At 40.3% G+C, this 22,691-nt stretch overlaps 1 protein-coding gene across 1 annotated transcript in view; it reads right to left on the bottom strand.

Annotated features, from left to right (window-relative positions):
• The window catches only part of LOC120561771 (protein argonaute-3), a 43,474-nt gene that overhangs the window by 7,768 nt on the left and 13,015 nt on the right, over nucleotides 1–22,691 (bottom strand). Inside the window, 18 exon segments of the mRNA XM_039804993.1 lie at nucleotides 170–369; nucleotides 1,053–1,154; nucleotides 1,774–1,908; nucleotides 2,481–2,675; nucleotides 3,277–3,367; nucleotides 4,187–4,346; nucleotides 4,806–4,914; nucleotides 4,916–4,982; nucleotides 8,434–8,567; nucleotides 9,746–9,868; nucleotides 11,707–11,826; nucleotides 12,042–12,189; nucleotides 13,366–13,453; nucleotides 13,697–13,831; nucleotides 16,542–16,678; nucleotides 18,152–18,360; nucleotides 19,348–19,468; nucleotides 19,945–20,116. Coding sequence (XP_039660927.1) covers nucleotides 170–369; nucleotides 1,053–1,154; nucleotides 1,774–1,908; nucleotides 2,481–2,675; nucleotides 3,277–3,367; nucleotides 4,187–4,346; nucleotides 4,806–4,914; nucleotides 4,916–4,982; nucleotides 8,434–8,567; nucleotides 9,746–9,868; nucleotides 11,707–11,826; nucleotides 12,042–12,189; nucleotides 13,366–13,453; nucleotides 13,697–13,831; nucleotides 16,542–16,678; nucleotides 18,152–18,360; nucleotides 19,348–19,468; nucleotides 19,945–20,116 — 2,446 coding nt within the window.

The following is a 22,691-nucleotide window of genomic DNA, read 5'->3' as shown; positions in this document are numbered from 1 at the left end:
ACACAATTATGGCATGCAATGCACGTAGGAAAACTGGGCACATTCTGCAATACATGACAACTGCTATCAAAACATTTCTCTCTAAAAACATCACTTCAAGACCTTTAGATTCAGAGTCAAAATAGAAGAACATCTTGTTTATTGCCTCCAGTCTCTCTCCCTTTCTCACCTGTCATGTTCTTTGTCCACCAGATGGTAGCGGGCACGGAAGGCCACCAGGTGGGCGTAGTAGGCTGGCGCAGGGATGGAGACGGAGCGGGTGCAGCGCACGTAGGTGTGGCACAACTGGTAGGTGAGCAGCTGGAACTCGTCAGCGGTAAAACAATTGTCGTCCCACAGTACGTGGTAGTGGGAGGGCCGACTGGTGCCCTGGGAGAAGGGGATTAAATGACACATTTATATTATTATTATTTAGATTCACATTTAAGATAACAATACGTTATTGCATTTTAAACACAGTCAATAGGTGTTTGCTTCAGTGGACTCAAAGAAAAGAAAAAAGACCCCCAGTCAAACAATTAAACCTTTGCATAAAAAAAACACCCATAAGGATGCTATCAGCACCACAAACCAACTAGGATGTATATATTGCTGTATACATACCATTATAGTCTTCGGGACAAGAATAACAACAGCACAATGTGCTGTTGCAGAACCTCACTGTCCTAGTTACTTTTACTTTTAAAAGAAGGGAGGAAGTAAAAAAAAAAAAAGATGGTAGTGAAGACAGAAGTCTTGCAGAACAGGCATCCTGTTTTCCATGGCATAAAGGGAAGGAAGCTCCCTGGCATATGATTTTTGATAGGCACGACTTTGTCAGTTCCTGGAGATCGAACCTCAAATAAAGTATAAATAAAAGGAAAGTGTATTTCCTCTTTTCTCTCTCTGCCATTTAATGTCTGAATTCTGTTTCTTATTCTACTTGCAAGAATGCATAGCTCTGCATAAGCAAACCCTTTTCAGACTTCAGATTTTAGTGAAGGAGAATGTGATGAAACACTGCTGAAAAAAGGGCAGCAGGCTGGGCAGAGAAGACAAGAGGTTGGTCTGACCTGTATTCCAGCGTGACTGCAGAGGTAAAAGTCAAACTCGTAGGGATGTGTGATGTCCGTATCCACGGTCGTACCAGCAGGAATGTTTCCACTACGTCCAACCTGACAAAAGCAAGGTTAAGGTCAGTGAGTCCCTTTGACTGTTTGTGTTTTAACATTTCACCATGAAAACAAAAAACAGCTAGAACAAGAAAACGGAAGATGCCGGAAAAAAGAAGCAGAAAACAAAGCTTTTAAAGCACTAACTGATGCCAGGAGGTAAAAATTGTAATCACTGAAAAGAAAAAAAAAGAAAAAAAAACTAGTTGATGGAACGAGTCAGGCAAAGGTTTACCAAGTGCTTCCCAATCAACCAATTAAAAGCCTAATGCTCTAGAGAGCCTAATGCTCTGCACTGAAAATAAGGTTGTTACTAGCTGAGTCTTACTCTAGGGGCCTTGAGTGCCACTCCAGAGCTTTCGGTTTGCATTGGGCCCTAATGCTTTAATCGAATGTAATTACAGGGGTTAGGAGGGTGAACAGTCCAATTGACAACAAAAGGTAATTAAAGAGGCCCATTTCGAGTACTTAACGTGCTGGCACAGAGCATTAAAAAAAAAAAAGATATGGACTAACATATAACACACTGTACTGGCTTTAATGGGTACCATCGCTGCGTCATACTTAGAGTGAGAGTGTGTGTGTGTCTGCTCGTGTTTGTGTGTGAGTGATGGGGACTCACTCTCTCGTTGCGGTCGGCACAGAAGAGGCGTGTATGGTGGCGTTTTTGCACAACAATGTAGGTGATGCCTGGCTGGTACTCCTTCTCCAGGCTGATACAGGCCTCACGAATGGCCAGCAGCTCATAATACAGCACCTGAAGAAAAGAAAAAAAAGAAAGAGTTTATAGAAACTACCCTTGAAGAAAACCCACGTCAACCATATTCTTCACAGACTGTTACAATATACAGTACACTGTATTTCCTTATCTATCTGTGTCATTTTAGTTCCATAGTGTCTTATCAAATAAGGATGATATGGATCTTTACCCACTTTTCTCTACAGGCTTACTGTGCAACTGATCAGAATATTAACTTATGGCTATGTGTTTATCTACATGTTGTTGTGTGTATATCTTGCTATGTGTACTGTCTGTACAAACAAATATCCATCTGGGACATAAACCTAAATCTAGTTCAAATGCAAGAAAGCCTGGCAATGTTGTCCTCAATTGTAAAAAAAAAAGTATCTTATTTAATCATCTATGATTAAAGAATATTTTGGAATATGTTATAAACGTACCATCTCCATTTAAAACATGTAAATTATGGTCTGTTAAATAGAGTAAAGAGAATTCTGCAAGCCAAACTCAACTGAATTCTGGCTGGTGTCTGCTGCATAATTCACAACCTGACTCCAGTCGTTCTGTGAGAGAAAGTGGGAGCTGACCTGTCTGAACTGGCCTTCTGAAACTCCATCCCTGTAGAAAATGATCCTGGTGGGCTTGTAGCGGGTTGACTTGTAGAACTGGATCAGCAATTCCCGCACCATGGAGGCCAGGTCCTGGATAACCTCCTGCCTGGGCCTCTGGACCCGCACAGTGGCACAGTATCTGCTGGGGTGGGCGTCCATACTGCCTACCACCTGGAAGAGAGAGTGTGTGAGGGGGGGGGGGCATGGTGATAGATTGCAAGGGGTCAATCAAGAATGAATGTCAGATACAGGGAAGTTAATAGGTTGATACATTCAACCAATAGGTCAGGTGTAGTCTATATATTTACGGAGTTCCACTTGCTCCGTTGCCGCCGGAAATTCCACCGGATGTCACTCTTTCCGGCCGGCTGTCTGTTATCTTACGCTTCCTTTGTGTTGTAATTTTAAACTCTGTTTGATTTATGAGGACTATGGTTAACTGCTCCTCAGATCTCTGCAGGGTAAATCCAGACAGCTAGCTAGACTATCTGGCGAATTTGAGTTTACTCTCGCATGACTAAAATAACTTATAACACCAAAACAAGTTCCTTCCCGAGGCTTTTTTTGCAGCGACACCGTTGATCCGTACGATGCTTAGCAACACCCAAGATGATTGTGACTGGTTTAAAGAAATGCCAATAAACCAGAGCACATTTTTCTCCCATCCCGGAATGCTGTGTGGACTAGCCAGACCCTCCTCCGCAGCGCTGTGCAGGAAGGTCTGGCAATGCGAGACTAGGTCAGGTGTAAAATGAAGAAGAAAAAAACTCACTGCTGCAATTGAAGGCTTCTTCCCATCTCCGGCAGGCGGATGTGTCACATCTGCTCCCAAGAAGATAACTGGCTGCTGAAACACTGACGGTCTGTTGATTGAGAGACGTAACAAAGACATTCATTTTATTGAGTTTCTCAAATGGAGAGTCGTATTATTTCGTGAATCATATTATGACACAAATTTTGAAACAATAATTTAACAGTCCAAGCTACAAGAGGCCATTTAAAATCAGCATCACTAATAGCAGAGCATTGCCATATATAATATAATAATAATAACTTTTATATTATTTATTTATATAGCACCTTTAAAAACAGAGCTGTATACCGAGAAGACAATATAATAACAGAGAGCCGAACAGTGAGGCGAAACAAAAGTAAAACAAAATGAATTATAAATACAAATAAAAGAATAAAAGCAATGAAAAGACGATAAAAGCAATAGAAAGACGACGATAAAAAGACAACAATAAAAAGACACCAATAAAAAGACATCACATGAAAGCAAGTCAATAAAAGTGGGTTTTAAGAAGTGATTCAAACTAAATCACTAATTCTGCCTTATCTCCTCAGGCAGGTTGTTCCAAAGCCGGGGGGGGGCACTGATGGCAAAAAGAACGGTCACCTTTAGATTTAAGTCTCGACTTTGGAACGTCCAGAAAGGCCCCACCAGAGGATCTGAGGCTGCATACTGGAACAGTTTCTGTTACGTAGCTTAGGGCCAGACCCAGACGTGCTTTAAAAGCGATCAGTAAAATTTAAAAATCAATTCTAAATTGAACAGGGAACCAGTGGAGAGAAGTTGGGATTGGGGTAATGTGATGTTGTCTGATAAAACCAGTAAGAAGCCTAGCTGCTGCATTCTGAACTCTTATCTAATACATGAGGAGAAGGAGAGCATGACTGACCGTTGGTGAGGCACCAGGATGTTGTTGATGCCTCCCAGCTTCACATTGATCTTGAGGCAGAGGTTGGAGAGGGTCTGAGGTGACGTCTTCACCACGTTCTTCACCTGGACACACTGCGTGGCCATGCCCAAGAGGGTGTCTCCCACGCGCTTTACCTCGGCTGTGGGTGGTTACAAAAAGTGAGCGTTAGAAAAAGGAAAAGTTAAGTAAATTAAAACAAATATTTCATCCTCGCAAAAGTAGCACAGGACATTACAATGTCAGTTTTTAAAATAGAGATTTAGGAAGGCAGTGGAATAATATTCAACTTATGCGCCGTAGTTAAATAGAAACCATACAAGAGAGCAGTCATACATGGAAACAACAACAACACTGTAGGATTTAAGAATAAAACATGGGTACGTGCAGTCTGAGAAAAATACTAGAGAGAAAATATTATTTAAGAATAAGAAAATTTTTTGATAGAGCGTGAACTACACTCTCCTCAATGTGGTTCTTTCATTGACATTTGAGAGAATATTGCACCAGTACCAGAGTAGCATTAGTGTTTCCACCCAATCTAAGCCACAAGAATATCTCAGGGCTCTAATATAATATTTATTTAAAGCAGTTTTCTAACCATAGACAGGAGTCTTTCCCGGCAGAATGACGATGATGAGCTGCAGTCCGGCGTAGGTGTTCTTCAGGTGTCTGAACATGGTCTGACGCGTGCCCCTGCGCTGGGCTATTTACACAGAAACATGGCTGGCCCTGGATGGCCCCCGCCATCCTTAGCGATCTTGATTCAGTGAAACCCCTGAAGCAGGTCTGGAACAAAGCGGGAGGCCAGGATGAAGAGTCAGTAGAATGGTGAAGTCAACTACAATCAAAGCTGAAAGCTTGTGCCCGTTTGCCTGGAAGAAAATAACAAGCAAGGAAACCTGCAAAAATGTTTGTAACAGCCAATGGTATGTCAATGATGTTTGACATTAATCAGTTATCTTAAGTAAAAGCTTTACATTTTAAAACGTGTTTAACCATGTTATTATCCAATAATAACAAAACTAACTTTATTGCATTTGTCCATGCTCAGCAGTTTGCAGAGCCTGACGATTTTATTTTATATTTTTACTTTACCAGTTAATACCAGAAGGACTCACATTCATTAAAAATAACCGTAATTATGTCAGGGGTCGAAGGTAGACAAAAGGATAGTTTTTTATCTGTAGCCCCTGACCAGATGTCAAAAACGTACCCTAAAAACTGCAAATTGCCTTATGCTGATAAGAAATGCTACGGTTCTTTAAGTAATCATTTGAAACAGATAATATTAAAGGGCAACTATTATATAGCATTTTCAGGATTATACTTGCATTTTGTGTTTGTATTAGAACATGTTTACATGCTTTAATGTTAAAATAAAACACTTTATTTTTCTCATACTGCCCATGGCTGCTGCACCTGTATTCACCCTCTCTAGGAGCCCCAAATTCCAGTTATCCAGCTATCAGTCAGAGAGATAGGAGTACAACTGTGAAACAAGATATTATCTCCTTAATACTAAAACCTGATAGACATTTTATTAATAGATAATTGGCAGCCTATCACTCTATCACTCAATCTCACAATTGATTATAAAAGCTTGGCTCTTTTTGCAAATAGATTAAAGACAAGTCTTGACCATATTGTTGCTGAAACACATTCAGGCTATATTAAGGGTCAACACATTAGTAATAATATTAGACTTGTAGTAGACCTACTGGACTATGCAGACTCGGTACATTCAAAGGCTTTCATTCTTTTTTGACTTTTATAAAGCCTTCAACACCATTGAACATGGTTTTCTTATAGAATGTCTCAAGTTGTTTGGTTTTGGGACATTTGTAGAGATAATTGAAATGTTTTATAAAGGGAATTAATAGTTCTGTAATAATAAAATTCAACACATCTCAAAGATTTGATATAAAGCGTGTTGTCGGGTTGCCCTATTTCGCCCTTTTTATTTATTTTAGTTGTTGAGTTGTTGTCCATAAATATTGCCCGCAATCCTGATCTTAAAAGAATCTCCATATTTGATAGGGAAATTAAAACTTCGCAACTGGCAGATGATACAGCACTTTCCCTTAAAGATAGAGATCAGTTATCAAAAGCTATTGAGCTAGTTTCTTCAGCCTCGGGTTTAAAGCTTATTATATCTAAATGTGAATTATTGCCATTGCATGATTGTGAAGATACATCAATAGAAAATGTTTCTGTAAAGAATTTAGTGAAATATTTAGGTATCTATTTAACTAGAAATCTTTTAGCAAGACAACATTTGAACTTTAACGAGATAATTAATTAGACTAGAAATATATTCAGGCTCTGGCTTCAAAGGGACTTAACAATGTATGGTAGAGTACTTTTATCAAAAACTGAAGGCCTGTCTCGCTTTTTTTACCCTTCACTTTCTCGTTTTGTTAAGGATTCCATGGCCGATGATATTAATACGTTATTCCTTGATTTTATTTGGAAAAATAAAACTCACAAACAAAAAGCAGTACTATTTAATAACAGAGAGGGAGGAGGTCTTGAAGCTTTACATTTTATTGATACGCTTAATGCTTTTAAAATTAACTGGCTTAAAAGATTCCTGGCAAACCCAAATTCTACAGTATATGGTTCTTCATCCCTAACCATATTTTTAATAAAATGGTTGGTCTTTCTTTTGTTTTGACATGTAATTACTCCCCAAACAGACTTCCTGTTGCATTATCAGTTTCATCAGCAGTCACTTCTTGCCTGGAAGTTGTGCTTCATCCACAACTTTTCTTCTCACAAGACTTTCTTATGGAATAATAATAATAATAATAATAATAATAATAATAATAATAATAATAATACTATTGGAAATACCTCTCTCTTTTATCCAAAGTGGTTTCAAAGAAATATCATTAATATTTTGTGTTTATTTGATGAACATGGCTCAATAATGTCACATGAGAACTTTATAACAAAAAAAAAACAACTTTCCCATTCCTTATAAGGAATACAAGGCTGTAACTAAAGCCATTCCTTCAGGTTTAATCCATCTGATTAAGAGTCATGTTTGTTTTAATGAAGTAATTATATCATATGCTCAACCTACTTTGTTTTTAAATGTCTTGAATTACATGATCAAAAATGGGATAATAAATTTATTTGTCAAATTTTACAAAGTAGAAACTAAATTATTCCAAATGGAAAGTCTTATTGGATTTCACATTTGGAAGATATAAACTGGAAACAAACATGGCTTTTACTGCATACATTTTGTATTTCTAACAAAGTCAAAGAAATTCATTTCAAAATTTTACACAAAATCTATCCAGTAAATTCTGTAATATCTAGATATATGGATGTTGAAAGCTCCTGTTCTTTTTGTGGATGCACTGATGAAACTTGTATCCATCTTTTTTTCAATGTGAAGCCCTTTAGCACTTAATTTGATAAATAATTTTTAAAAAGCAACAAATTAAGATGACATTGTTCATTGCTGTTAGCCATGTAACGTTAGCTACTTCAGTTAGCAGATGACACTAATAGAATATAGCAGCAATTTCTACAGTCAAAAAATTAAAGGCTTTGAAACCAAATACTACTAACAGAAAATGTTTCAGGAGTAATGTGACCCGGAATTGGGGAGAATTTAACGACACTGGCAGCCAAGGTAAAATTGTTTACTGCTGTTACATGCAGTTACATGGGACAATGTTAACACCGCTGTGGCTTTAAAAAAAAGAAAAGAAAAAAAAGAAAAAAACAAAACACTCCAGTCCTGCCTACTTGGAGCAGATGACCAATCAGAAGGCCGGCTTAGAGTTGCGTAACACTTAGCCGAGAGTAGAACAAACTGTTGAAACCGGAGTGTTCAGAATAGTTGGAAATCTGAACGTTTTAGCTCACAGGGATTTGTCTAAAATATGTTTACCTCATTATTTTGGCCACGTTTAACATGAAAATCCATCATTATAACATTGTAGATATGACAGAAAAAAATGGAATAGCATAATATGTGACCTTTAATTCATGCCAGATCACAATCTATGGAGACAAAAATATACAAATACAATCTCTGACATCATAAAAGATTAATGAGAAAGGCAAAATAGATAAGGGATTTGAATAGTAATCTAACAAATGTCTTTTGAACTTTCATGAACATACTTAAGTGGGCATCATCACTGTACGCACAGCGACAACAGAATCTCAGAAACGGACTTTTTGAAAACATTTGCAAATAATCATACTTTAGTATTTCTTCTCGACACTGCCTTTGCGTGGCGAAGCAGGCGATGGCCCACATCTTGATCTCCACCCCGGTGTGGAACTGCTTCCCCCTCATGTCCCACACCCCGTGGCTGGGCGTGGCTACAGTGCGGTTCTGAAACAACATTGCAGTCTCACCGCATGTACTCATGATTATGTGGGCAAACACTCGCATACATTCGGTTCATTCAGACTCACGCTTACATAAGTAGGAAGACGAGAGCGCCCTCACTCACATACAAACATAAAACACACACACTTTCTGAAAACCCACACGCACTCTTCATCCATACCAAAATGTATTAACATTCACTTTTGTACATAAATTCAAAAAAGAAAAGAAACATGTCAGTCAAAGAAACATGCATTTGCAAAACATATTTGTGATCACCAGAGAAACATTTAACTTTCAAATCAAATAACAAATATCGTTAAGTTGAATTCCATTGCAAAGGTAGCGTGATGCACTATGTGACGAATCGTATGTGAGATGCCATTTACTGTGTATCATGCACAACATAGTGTGCATAATGGTGTCATAGTTCTCACTAATACACACATCCAAATATAATAATTTTATCTTTCACTTTGGTATTTTATTTAACCTGTTAAGGGACTACGGGCGGAAAATAGCACTTGTGCTACAACCTGGCACAATGCATCTCTCCTTGTTTTTATACAAGGTTAATGTTAACTTGTGCATTGTCCCTGTTTTAAATAAAATGAATCTGAATCTGAATTATTTTTACCCTCTGCGCAGCACTTTGTTTTGATAAGTGCTCTATAAATAAAGTGTATTATTATTATTATTATTATTATAATAGTAGTTCTGTAAAGATGTGCCCCCTCAGAAAAGATAAACAGACAGATGTTAATAAAGGCTGTAGTTCAGTCTCAGTAAGCTGCTTCTTAATGCAATTTTTTAAACTTCTTTAACCCAACTCTTTTTGACTTCACGAAGGAAAATTAACATTGTGCAAATGCCGGCAAAGGCTATATACTTTAGAAGCTATCCAATCATGATCTGGGTATTTTGATTCAACCCTTGTTGCAGAGAGAAAAATGTTTCCTGTCCCGTTTGCCCCTCTAAAAAACGTTTTAAGTTTGCACTACTGAGACTCAACCACAAAAAAAGCCAAAAAGACTGACACCATGTAGTACAAACAGAAGCCAGTGAGTTAGTTCCCCTTAGAGACAGTGGAATAAAGGCTGAGGAAGGGGAGAGCGTGTCAGACAAACAGAGAGAATGGGCGTGATTTAAAGGAAGGGTACCATAAAGTGCTCTGTGCTCACCCTGCCGCCGTACTGCAGCATGGGGGCGGGTAGCACTCGCCCCGTCACATGGGCCATCTCGTCGCGCACCTTGAACTGGAATTCCTGCACAAAAGGGTCCGCCTCGTAGTTGGCACTGCGTACCTGCAGGGAAACAGGGTGGGAATATTGGACACAGGTTCAGGCCACGGTAGTTAATAACAACATAAGTAAAGACCATTTACGCAAAAGGTTATAGTATATAGCCATGTGTTCTACAGAAGTTTCCTGTATCTGCTCACTTATCCTGGCTTGTTTTGGTTGAAGAAACAGGGCTGACATTTTGGGAAATAAGCTTATTTTGCCATTTTGCTAAGAGTTAGATGAGAAGAACAATATCACTCTCATATCTGTCAGTTAATATTAGGTGGTTCTTCTCACCCAACTCTCAGCCAGAAAGTGAATAAGCGTATTTCCGCAAAAGTCAAAACTATTCTTTTAAAAGCAGCAGCTTAACTTAGAAGAGGCTTGTTGTGAATTACCAGTGTAGAGACCATTTCTCAGATGTTGTACAGTAGGACAAAATTTGTATATTGTGACACAACTGTGATTCCTCTTAAGAACACAGCCAAAGTGCAGCAGTAGTTCAGCGGGCATTTAATCACAAAATGTGATGTCTACTATGCTTGCCTCTGTGCCAAGTGCTTGTGCCATCATTGTTTTAGATAGACCATAGGCCTATGCTTGTAACCCTAATGAGGCTTTGCTTTTCTGTACGGGTATTAGTTTTCCTTAATGGTTCTTTAATGCAATTTCTCTTTTGCAGTTAGCATTTTGATTGTTTTCATTATTTCACAAGATTTTGGTGGAGAGGAAAAATTAAATGGTAAATTGGTGACATGTCACACAATGTCAAGCGCAAGCTCCCTAATCCAACATGACTGCAAGCACGGGGTACATGATCAGCCCACCTGGTACTTACAGTATGTAGTTCTGACAGACACAGCTTATCTGCTTGTTTTGCCCGTTTCTGTCTGTCAACCTCTGCTATTACGCCCACACTGGCCTGTCAGTTTTAAGCACCTGTGCATCTAAATGAAAACGCCACCACAGTGCTGTCTATGTCGATTTCCTGTAAGCAAGTCCAGTAATTTTGCTTCTGAGTGAAGAGCTAGGGAGATGTGGTTTAATAAGGTAAAAGCAGGAACTGAATGTGCATTGTTAATCTGATGGTGGCCAGAGGCAGTGTACAGTCCATCAATCTTTCCATAAACAATACGCTGCAGACACTGTAGCAGCCTCACAAACATTAAAGCCATTACAACTCTGGTATTTTGTTGACCCTATGTAGGCCTGCCTTGTAATTGCCAAATGCAATGGACAAGCACACAGACATGCCTCGGTTAACAATATAAAATGAGAATCTAGGATGGGTGATTCCTAAACAAGTAATTTGATATCAAAATGAACAGCATGGCAACCAAGTGTTGACAAGCTTAGCAACGCGCCAGCCATCCAGGCAGCGTTTTGTCTTTGGCTGTGTCGACACCCTCCTCCTTTAAAGTTAGAGCCCCAACAATGGCTTGGTATTTTGACTTTGTACGGTATTACATAAACCTAACCACTTGAATGATGGTGCATACTTAGGACACTGTACAACATAACATGTTCTGCCTACTAGACAACTTTCAGGTCAATTGGACAGTATATGATGCATAAACACCATTTGTTTTGGTGTTCTGTAACTCAATTTTTTACCATTAGTAAGAAAATACAGTACATAACGGTAACAATTTTAACCAGTCTACTTTATGTAAGTGCTCATTCCAAAAAATCAAGTATGCAACCAAATAGGTGTCACAGCCTTGAATTTATATTATGTTGATGCTGAAGGAATACTTGACATACATACACTCAACTAATCAACAGATGCCACTAAATGTAAATTCAGTATTCAAATAGGGTGTCTATGGAGCAATAGAAGGGATATTGATCCAACTCACCAGCCTGCTGATCTCCTCTTGTCTGTCGGGTGCGGAGCGAGCTGTGGCTTTGATCATAGTGGAGGTCTGATTATCTGTCAGCTTCTTGATGCATCGTTGACCTGCTACAATGTTACACACCTGCAAGAAAATATAATATAATTTTAGTTTTTATTGAGCCAGCAAAAGACTGTCTGGGCACGCTTGAGTTATTTATGCAGCTGCATATTATTCATACAGCTGACACACAGGCACAACTGACAGCTGCCAAGCAGACGACGCACTGCAGGTTTCTTCATTTTGAGTTATGTTTACATTGAAAGAAAAAAGTGAAATAGCAAGTTGTTTTCTCTCACCTCCAGGGGCAGGTATGTGTGCTTTTGCTCCTGACCCACTTGTAGACAGGGCAAATGTGGGTACTTCAGCTGCAGGTTGTACTTTTCCCTGAAGTACTGGGCTACAGTGCGCTCTACAGTTTGACCATTTTCCAACTGTAGAGGGAACCTGCAGGGAAAAGAGCATGTTATGTCAAAAACTATACTTCTGAGGGTTTTTTTTTTTTTTTTTTTTTGATTTGGGTGTGTGGGGTTGTGATAAAAATTAATGAAGTAAAATCAGATCTAATCTTTATTTAATGTTTTTTACATTAAATATTTCAATTAAAAACCATGTAAGGAAAGCAGTGATGCAGACTATTTTGCTATAAATGCAAAGGTTTTACATTGTCTCGGATCACTTACCTAAACTGGATTTGTTTTATTAACTTCAACATACTTTTCAGCGTTCAGTGTGTGGCAGAGGCATTGTGTCTCGAAATCAGATTGGGGGCAAAACAATATGATTGTAACAAAAAAAATACAATTTGTAAGAAGTGCCACAGGTATACGTTTTGGCTGGCTACCATATATATTCATATCAGTGACAATAGCGCAGAAACAGACCATAATTATGGTTACAGGTAGGATTTCTCCGAACAGAATAGCCCATACAGTCAGTTGCCAGTTTATAAAAAACTAATGCAACGGTCATTAAAACTTGCCTTCATGAAGGTTATAATGTTTAATTTTTGTTTAAACAGTTTTGGAGAGGTTCATGATCATTACTAAACAAAACTGAGCATTATAACCTTCATGAAGGTAGGACTTTTTGCTTTAGCTATAGCTATTGTTTTAGCTAGGTGTACCTTAAACTGGCAACTGAATGTAAGTCAATTACTATTCATAAAAACCATAGCCATAGCACGCATTGACAACAATTTACAAGTGTGTAGCCATGTATCGTCCAAACCTCATAATCACTATTTAAATATCATTAAGTATCTTTACGCTTATTCTAATGCATATTGCTACAAGGCTATTGCCATAGATATGGACCATCCTTTTGGATGGCAATATGGTGATTTAACACCATTTAAAGGATAACACACAGCGAGGTATTCTACTCTGGACTGTTAAGACTAAGGGAACTCTGAAGATCAGCAGGCACACACACACAACGGCTACTTCACTAATGGATGACTAATATTGACTGCATGGTTGCTAGATGAGTCAGCTATTATCTGGTTTGTTTGGTGGTGAATCGGTGATCGCATCCTCTGTGATCTGTGCTCCCCGCCCCCATCACATCCACGCACTCAGCCCAGAGTCTCCTGTTCCCCTCCCCACCCGGAGGCTGACTCACGTTTGATGGCTGGCAGGCCGACGGGTCACGTTGCAGACGCGGTACTTCCTCCGCATGGTTCCACAGTGCGTCACCTCCACCTTCAAACCTGGTGAATAACAGAAAGTGTTGGAGAAGCTTTAAGAATATATAAGTGTGTGTGTGTGTGTGTGTGTGTGTGTGTGTGTGTGTGTGTGTGTGTGTGTGTGTGTGTGTGTACGGCTGCGGCATGTGCACTCCATGTTTCTGCTCAAACTCTCTCTCTATCTCTCTACGCACACGTAATGCACTTTTATTTATTTGATTGAGCCCTTTTCTCACATGCAGGCGCACTTTAGACTGCCGTAATCACCTTTGATTTCTTTGGTGAATTTGACCCGGTGCGAGTCTGTGAGAGGGCGAGGCTGCTCGTCTATGTTGTGGATGTCCAGCACTTCACACATGAACTGGATGACTGGCTGGGCCTTGTAGAAGGCGGTGGCAGACACTGCAAGATAAAGCGAGGACAAGAGTCATTCAAGACAAACAAAACCCATGATATACTAGAACGCTACACTGAATGACAACAACTTGATTCTAAAAATTCAACAGTGTTATACCAATAAACATCATAGTGCAAATTGGATGGTCACATGTTGAGTGTCTATCTGAAAAGAAATGTAAAACTTTTATGCAGTAAAACAACTTCTGACAATGTAGAATTAATAGGCACTTTGTAAGGCTTTTTAGGCTTTTTAAGGGAAATTTAAAGCTGTCCTAACAACTGCAGTAACACTTTTCACAAGTTTATAACTCCTTTAGAAGCCCATTGTTCAAAACAGTATGTACTTTGACATTTTCCCACAACAAACAGACTGCACAACTACAAGTAACAAAAGCAATGCATGAATACCAGATAAGTTGTAACACCGGGACAGAATATGTCTTCTTGAATGTGCAATTATTATGTAGCTCTTTTAGAGGCTGATCACATAATCTTTGTGTAATCAGGCCACCGTGTTAAATAAATGTAGCATGAACACAGGAAGCGCAGTTCATGCAGCGCAAAGTCTGTGTGGAGATTCTCCAATTGTCAAACGTAGGCAGGTTCCCTTTCTTCTGATACAATACATTCTCTCAATAAATGGAAATAGAATATAGGTGATAGGTGAGACAGCAGAGCAAGACATACAACAATCAGAGAGAAAGTCAAATCTAGGGAAAAACAAAACAAAACACAAAGCGAGACCAAAAGAAATCAAAAAATGGGCAGAGAGAGATGAAGAGAGGGTGGTGTCAATGTTGTTGACGAATAATCTGGCTCAGCTGTTGTGATGTAAATAATCCCTCTCCGACGGTGTGTTTGACGAAAGCACTGCTAGCACACATCCATGAGGCAGATAATTGCACGTATACACACACTCTCTTACAGTACACCTCTGGTTTGCACCCTTGAGCATTTCAACCCTGACAGGAAGCGACATCACTCATAATTGTTCTCTCCACGCATCGTTACTTAATTTCTGTGCGTTTGGAAGTGTTCATGAGTCATTCTGGCAAATGTAAAATCGAAAGGTCTCATTTCTCTGTAATTACAATGATTTGGTACATGCGCTTTGTTGCATGTATTTGCCTTGCCAGTACAAAATGCCATGCCTTGCAAACACTTGGGAGTTCTGGTTTGCTGCTGGAGAGCAGACAAGAAACTTGAGCCGACCAATGGATTTCGAAGGTTGACAGGGCGGGAAAATGAGACAAAGAGAGAATCAGAGAGGGAAAGATTCAAATAGAGACAGAGGCTTCAAAGACTGGGAGAAAAACAAAAGCTGTCTCAAGGAAATGCTCCACACAGCTACCCTGCTGACCCAGGCAACACCCACCAGTCTCACTAATGTCCACACACACACACACACACACACACACACACACACACACACACACACACACACACACACACACACACACACACACACACACACACACACACACACACACACACACACACACACACACACACACACACACACACACCTCTGTCTCCACAGCAACCGACTAGTCAGTTCCCATCCAACCAAAAACCCACCTCCCTCCACGTTCCTCTAACACTCACACACATACTCTCATCAGCAGAGACCTGGTCCCGCGACAACCTCCTGCAGTGTGTATATGGCAAAACACATTCTCCGTCACCCTTTCTGCCCCTTATTTTCCACAATTCATTAAAACAGATTGTTACTAGTTAAATACAGCTATTAAATTTCCTCAAACATAACATAACTGAAAGTAAATCGATCGCGCACAAATCTCTAAAAATACCCTGTATCATGGAGGCTCCATGTCACTCTAATCTATCTGTTTAATTATTAAAATCTCATTTCCCCAGCTGTGAAAGGGGAGCAGGGAAAACAATTTCTGTGTTACTGTACAAGAGAAGACATTCTTTTTTAAACAAAGATTGAATTACAGAAGAAAATGTTGTGAATCTTGTACATATTTCAATATTTTTAAATATGAACAGCTATATTAGCAAACATAGTTCCTACTGTGTCTGAGGTAGGGTTGGGTACCGAAACGCGGTGCCAATAGGGCAACTGGTTCCGACGTAAACGGTACTAACGAGAACGAATAAGAACGAAAATTTCAGTTCCTCATTTTGGTGCCTGACTTTTTTTTTTTTTTCTTCAGAAGCATCGCTGCACGGGACGCTACGCTACCGTTAGCTAGTAGCTGGATTAAACACAATGGTTAAGATGCTGACAGCTCACCTTAAGTGGTGTAAAGTGTGACTGTATTTCCCTGTAGAGGATGCCAACAGCGGGACGTAACAGTCTGACACAGCGGGGCGTTCACTTGAAACTCGCCAGCCTTGTGGTGCATTTTAAGTCATTGTAAAATACCCTTTTCCAATCTGGTGCTTGTTTTGTCGTTTACCAGCAATTTACTGGTGAAATAAGTCATTGTTATAAGTTATTGTTATTACATTATTAATCAAATCATTTAATTTTGACCATATGGCCTTAGCAATAAACAAGCCGTTCTTTAATGTCGCCAACTGTCGTTTTGTGCTCCTTTTTTATATTATATACATTATAAATATATTACATAAATTTCGGTTCAGGCACCTATTTCTATTTACATTGTAGTAGCTGTGAGGCCATCTTGAAGCCCTGAGGTGCCATCAAAGCTAAAATTAAGTCTAGGTAGAATTTGGTTCTCACCATCAATGTTAAGCATCATCTTCCACATGGCAGGGCGCACGGACTGATGGAAACCGAACCAAACCTCCCTCCCACCTCCCAGGGGATGGTCATAGCCCTCTGGAGCAGAGAAGAAGGATCGACCCACCGGAGTGTACCTAGATGGAGAAAAGTAGCAATTATAAGAAAAGAGCAAAGAGATTGAAGGAATGAAAGATAATGGGGATGTTAAGACAAAAAAAAGAAAAAGGTTGTGAAAAAAAAAGGACAAGATGAAAAGCAGAAGAACATGGGGTAAGTAGGAAAGGGCGGATGAAAGGAGACAGAGAGGAAATGGAAGATTAGTTCAAACATCCTGAATCATGAATGTAGGTCAATGTGTGTTTAAACAGTGTCACGTTCAGCTGCTCCTCAATATGGCCTGTAACTACATCAGCAAAATGAGAGGTGGTGACACTGCCTGGGCCTATCCACCTCTTATTTCTCTGCCCAGCAGACACATTAATAATTGTAAAGGGCTATGCTTTTCTAGGTGACTCCTGGACTGACAGTGTGTAATGATGCCATTGCAATAACGGGCCCCTGGAGGCTGCGAAGAGGGCTAAATGAAAGGTGTCTATAGAACCACTTTTTTAATAATGCCTCGAAAAGGATTTTCATTAAGACGCTGGTGATATTGTGTTCGACTGTGATCCTGCTGGGGCTTGGGAAAGTGATATCGAGTGGCAGATGGTATGAGGTCAAGTATGGCGCTTCCCGGGAGCCCACAGAAGCTGTGTTTGATTTCCGTCGGGACCAGAGTGCTGATATTGGTGCCACTATGACAAAACAAATATATAGTACATACTAAGAGTATCAGTGGGATCATTTCTCTATCTTTTGACTTATGTTTGCTTATTGAAAGTGAATGTGGTGAGATTAGGGAAGACGGTTTCCTTGACTGGATCTGCAGTTTAAAGGTCCCATGGCATGAAAATGTCACTTTATGAGGTTTTTTAACATTAATATTCGTTCCCCCAGCCTGCCTATGGTCCCCCAGTGGCTAGAAATGGCGATAGGTGTAAACCGAGCCCTGGGTATCCTGCTCTGCCTTTGAGAAAATGAAAGCTCAGATGGGCCGATCTGGAATCTTCTCCTTATGAGGTCATAAGGAGCAAGGTTACCTCCCCTTTCTCTGCTTTGCCCGCCCAGAGAATTTGGCCCACCCATGAGAGAGAGACATCATGGCTTTCAAACGAGAAAAGTGGCAGTTGGTCAAGGCCACAGTCCCCCCCCCCCCTCTCTCTCTCCTCCTCAATAGCTACAGACACAGAAATGGCACATCCTAAGGAAAGCTCATTGTGGGACTGGCTCTAGTGGCTGTAATTCTGCACCAAGGCTGAATTTCGGGAAAGAGACTTCAGATACAGTATTAGGGGACCACTAAGCTCTATATAAAAGCATCCAAAGAGCACCATGTCATAGGACCTTTAAATACTTTTAAGAGATCATTCTTTAACATTACCTCCCAATTATCTAATAATAACAACAACAATAAATGGTCTATTTAGGCCTCCAGCTGGCATTCAAAGAGGGAACCAATAAGTCTAAACCTGACAAAAACAGGCCAAATAAAAACATCAGCAGCTCACTTCATGGAGGGCAGGTGTCGCAGCACCACATCCACAGCGTGCACAGGGTTGGTGCTGATGGGCTTGTCCAGCTCCAGGGGCTCAGGCATGCTGCGGCCAGTCAGCACCTCGTGGAGCATGTGCCAGCTGACCAGAGACACAAACTTGATGGAAACTTTGAAGGGGCGATCTTTCCCTCCCTCCCCTGGTAGAGTGACATCCAGGTCCACCTAAGGTGGGGGAAGAAAGGAGGATGAGACAGGACAAACAAGTTTAGATATCAAGGCAGTGAAAGTAGGTTTAAAGTGTTGGTTCTTAAAAAGGAGAATTCCGATCGATTTCAACACGTAGCTCTGTTGTTTGTAAATTTGGAGTGCAGTCAGTAGCGAGGAAAACGAAAACAATCCGTGTTGCCTACACCGTGTTATCCTCCTGCTAGCGTTAGCACCAAGTAGGCTGAAACCGGGCAAGTTTTAAACGTCTTTTTTTTAGCCTCTTAACACGTTCAAAATGTCATTCCAAGTGCCTACCCATGTGAAGTGAACACAGTGAATCTGACTGCAGTAGATGTGAAAGAAATGCATAAAATGTGTGCTAATTCAGCTCTGTTTAGTTCCAGTGTTGAGAGGCAAGACGAGTGCTTCGGGACCGTCTACAAAGTACAACACCGAAAAGAGATACAAAAATATTTATTAATTTAATGATTAAATAAGGTAGTGTCTCCAAACTTATCTCAATTATAACTTGTCTCCTGCTAGTTGCACTACAGCACTTACTTTAAAAAAATAAGCATATACCTATTTTTTTTAAATACTTTTGCATTTCTTTTCAGTGTTGTACTTTGTAGACGGTCCCGAAGCAAAAAACACTTACTGGTTTCAGCCTCCTGGGTGCTAACGCTAGCAGGAGGATAACACGGTGTAGGCAACACTGATTGTTTTCGTTTTTCAGCACTCCAAATTTACAAACAACAGAGCTACGTGTTGAAATTGACCAGAATTCTCCTTTAAGATTTTGTATATTTGTGTTGTGTGTTTGCATGCGTCTATGCATGGGCATGCGTAATGTACTGCAGGTATGTTTTGGTTCAGTTAATGGCGAGCGGTTAAGATTGTGTGTCTGTATGTGCACTAGATAATCACACACGGTTTAGTTTCAGGTTGTGCAGAAGAGACATGTTTGTGTGTTTTTATGTCGGTGTGTGTTTTCCAGCTCACTCCTGCGGGTGCCACAGGCAGTGGGTTGGCTGTGTACAGGCTCCTCTTTCCATCATAGACTGGCCTGCGATCCCCAAAGATTGTCACCTTAAAGTGCTGTACCATTGAGTCAACCACCTCCCTACGACACGGACACACACACACACACACACACACACACACACACACACACACACACACACACACACACACACACACACACACACACACACACACACACACACACACACACACACACACACACACACACACACACACACACACACACACACACACACACACACACATAGTTTCAGTTATACTGTAGGTATCAAAATGCTGATGTTTAAAACTCCACTTTTGAAATTGTCAAAACAATTATTATTATCATATCATTAGGGAGACCACCTCCAAATCAAAAGGTCCCAGATTCAACCCAAACAATATCTAATATGTCCATCAACAACCATTTTTCTTTTAGCAAGCAGAAGTATTCACTGACTGCAGCATGCTCCATATTGGATATCAGTTAAATGCCCATTTCTAGATGTAAATGCTCTAACTGAGAAAGGTGTAGGAGAAGTTTTAAAGATACTATTCAGGCAGTCTACAGCCTACCTGTTGACTCGCCGAGGGCACTTGTCAGGCTTGATGTCCACCTCGTAGAGGTAGACATCCATCTTGGGGATCTCCACCTGGAAGCAGTTGGCCAGCAGCTTGATGGGCTTCCCCATGGTGCCATAGCCAGGCCGCCGAGGCATGGCGAACAGGGACTGGGCCCCAACGGCTCCTGAGAGGAGGACATGAGGGGAGAAGAAATGAAAAGAAATCTCTGTTTCAGGTCATTCAGGGTGAGAATGTGCTAAATCTATGCACACAGTGAGCCGGTTATGTTATATTAAACACAATACGTTAAGCTCAGCTGATACATCATACTGACAATGACAGATATTGGCTTATTACAGAATCTGTAACTGTCTCTATCAGTTTGTATATTTAATATAAATTTCTTTTTAAACTCAAATTTAATTTACAGTTTATTTACTGATGTGTTATAATATACCTTAGTTGATAACTTTGTAACAACAATTTAATACCCAAATTTGAGGTATCTTTGCCCAAAGAATATGCATGTTATTTGTTTATACACAGTTACACAATTCTCAAAATTGTTCTTAAAATAAAAAAAGTGGTACCATTGCACATGCATACACTCACACAAAGTCCATGAGATGTCTTAGACATGAGTCACTTTGATCCAGAAACACTGAGTTCTGTTCGCCTTAATGTGTCACACTCATGTCAGTGCTATTTTTGGGTCTGCTGAGGCTTGCCTTCCACATCAATAATGCCAATTATAGTGCCAATACAATGTTTGGAGGATGTTACTGTACGTTTTGCGATTGTTATGCAATCGCAATCTTTACACAAAAATTCAGATGAGACTCGCAAGTGTTAGTTTAGTTAAACCCCCGTTTTTTTTTGTTTTTTTTCTTTAAACTACCCCAAATGTGTCATTGATAAATGAGAGTCATGGTTGAGGGTGATTCATCACCGATTTGACTCATAGGCTACCATGTGTAGGGGATGGTGGGGGTTGAGGCCCTGCTGAGGTGAAGTTCATAAAAACCTTCCCACATCAGAACAACAGGAACCTTATGTGAGGTAGCAGCAGACAACATGAGCAACCCTGTTTGTTTACAGTCAGACTCTGGAAGTGTGTACTTTGTGCCCTGCTCTCGTTTTTTGTTTTTTGTTTTCTCCTATGGTGGGCTGTGGAGTGGAGGCCAACAGGGTTGATGGAGGGTAAGGCCTTGTGTTTGAAATCGCCTGCTGGGATAAAATGATGAGAGAAAAAAAAAAAAAAGAGGAAAGTCTGGAATTCATGCCACGGTTGTCCCTCTCACAGAAAACTAAACGCACACAAACTTTTGTAATGGTAATTTCAATGGGGCCCTCAGGGAAACTTGTGAGGTAAGCCTAATCACACACACACACACACACACACACACACACACACACACACACACACACACACACACACACACACACACACACACACACACACACACACACACACACACACACACACACACACACACACACACACACACAGAAGATATTCTGGGAAATCTTCATTAAGGCTACAGAAATAAATGTCTACCCAGGATTGTGATCCGTCCTAATTCAGTGCCCCAGAGCTCACTCAAGAAGCCCTTGATACAAACTTCAAGAAAGTCCACTTCTTTCTGTTACTGACAGCGCTTTTTTTTCTGATGGTCCTGGTGAAGTCGCTAGCAGGGGAGTGGCAGGATTAGAGAGTAGGGTTGGTGTTTTCCGGCTTTCATCTGCCTCTCAGTACTGGCTTCCATTCAGCATGAGTCACAGAACCACCACGGGCAGAGCACAACACACAGTGGAGATCCTTGAGTCCATGCTTCTGGGTTCAGGAGTGAATGAACTACAGTAGCAATGACAGGGTCTTACAGCGAGAGGCATTCCACCTACTTGCGTGCACACTAAAACACACGCAGCCAGTTGGTTTAGTTTCAGTATGAAACCCACACACAGAGACGTACAGAAATGTCTAGCTGCACTACTGCACAGACCACTGGTAGAACTGGTCTATTTTTCCTATATTACACCCTAATGTTTTTTTTCAAAACAACAGATACAAACCGCTATAAACTCCCACATTTCACACAAACAAATTATTCCTGACAATTACTTCTTCCGAGGCTAAACCTCCAGAAAAAAGGGCCTGAATGCACAGACCAACCCTTGACACAGACTAATAGGGCTGGGTATCGTTAAAGAATGTTCGATACCGGTACCGATACCAATACCGTGACTTCGATACCGGTTCCTAAACGATACCAATTTTACAAAACAAAAAGGAGGTTACAACATTACACATTATGTCACAAATGTTTTTATTTATTTTTTAGCGTACGTAGAGTTTTTCGTGCATGCCTCAACGATGTGTAACATTAGACAGCCAATCAAAAACATTATAGGTCTTGGTCGAAGCATGCTGCATATATATTAATAATATTTATACCATGGTCTGGGTGAATACTCGATTCTGATTGGCTGCAGGGTGTCCATTAAAAAGTGATGTAGGACACCTACTAAAGGAGTTCCGGTGAAACTGACTGTTTACTGTTCTAAATGAATGCGCTACATTAAATCAAAAAGGATATTTGGATTTATTATTTCCAACTCCTCCTCTGAACACCACAGGATGGCGCTAAAACCCACAGGCTGCAAGAAGTAAGTTCTACTGCCCCTCTGGACTGACTTTGTTTCAGAGAATAACGTTATCTCACATCCCGTTCACTGTTCAGCTCGCTGCTTCAGGCTGC

The sequence above is a fragment of the Perca fluviatilis genome, chromosome 7 (assembly GCF_010015445.1).
Source record: "Perca fluviatilis chromosome 7, GENO_Pfluv_1.0, whole genome shotgun sequence".
NCBI lineage: Eukaryota > Metazoa > Chordata > Actinopteri > Perciformes > Percidae > Perca > Perca fluviatilis.
Note: the sequence above shows the minus strand (reverse complement) of the source record. Positions and strands in the feature narration are given on the sequence as shown.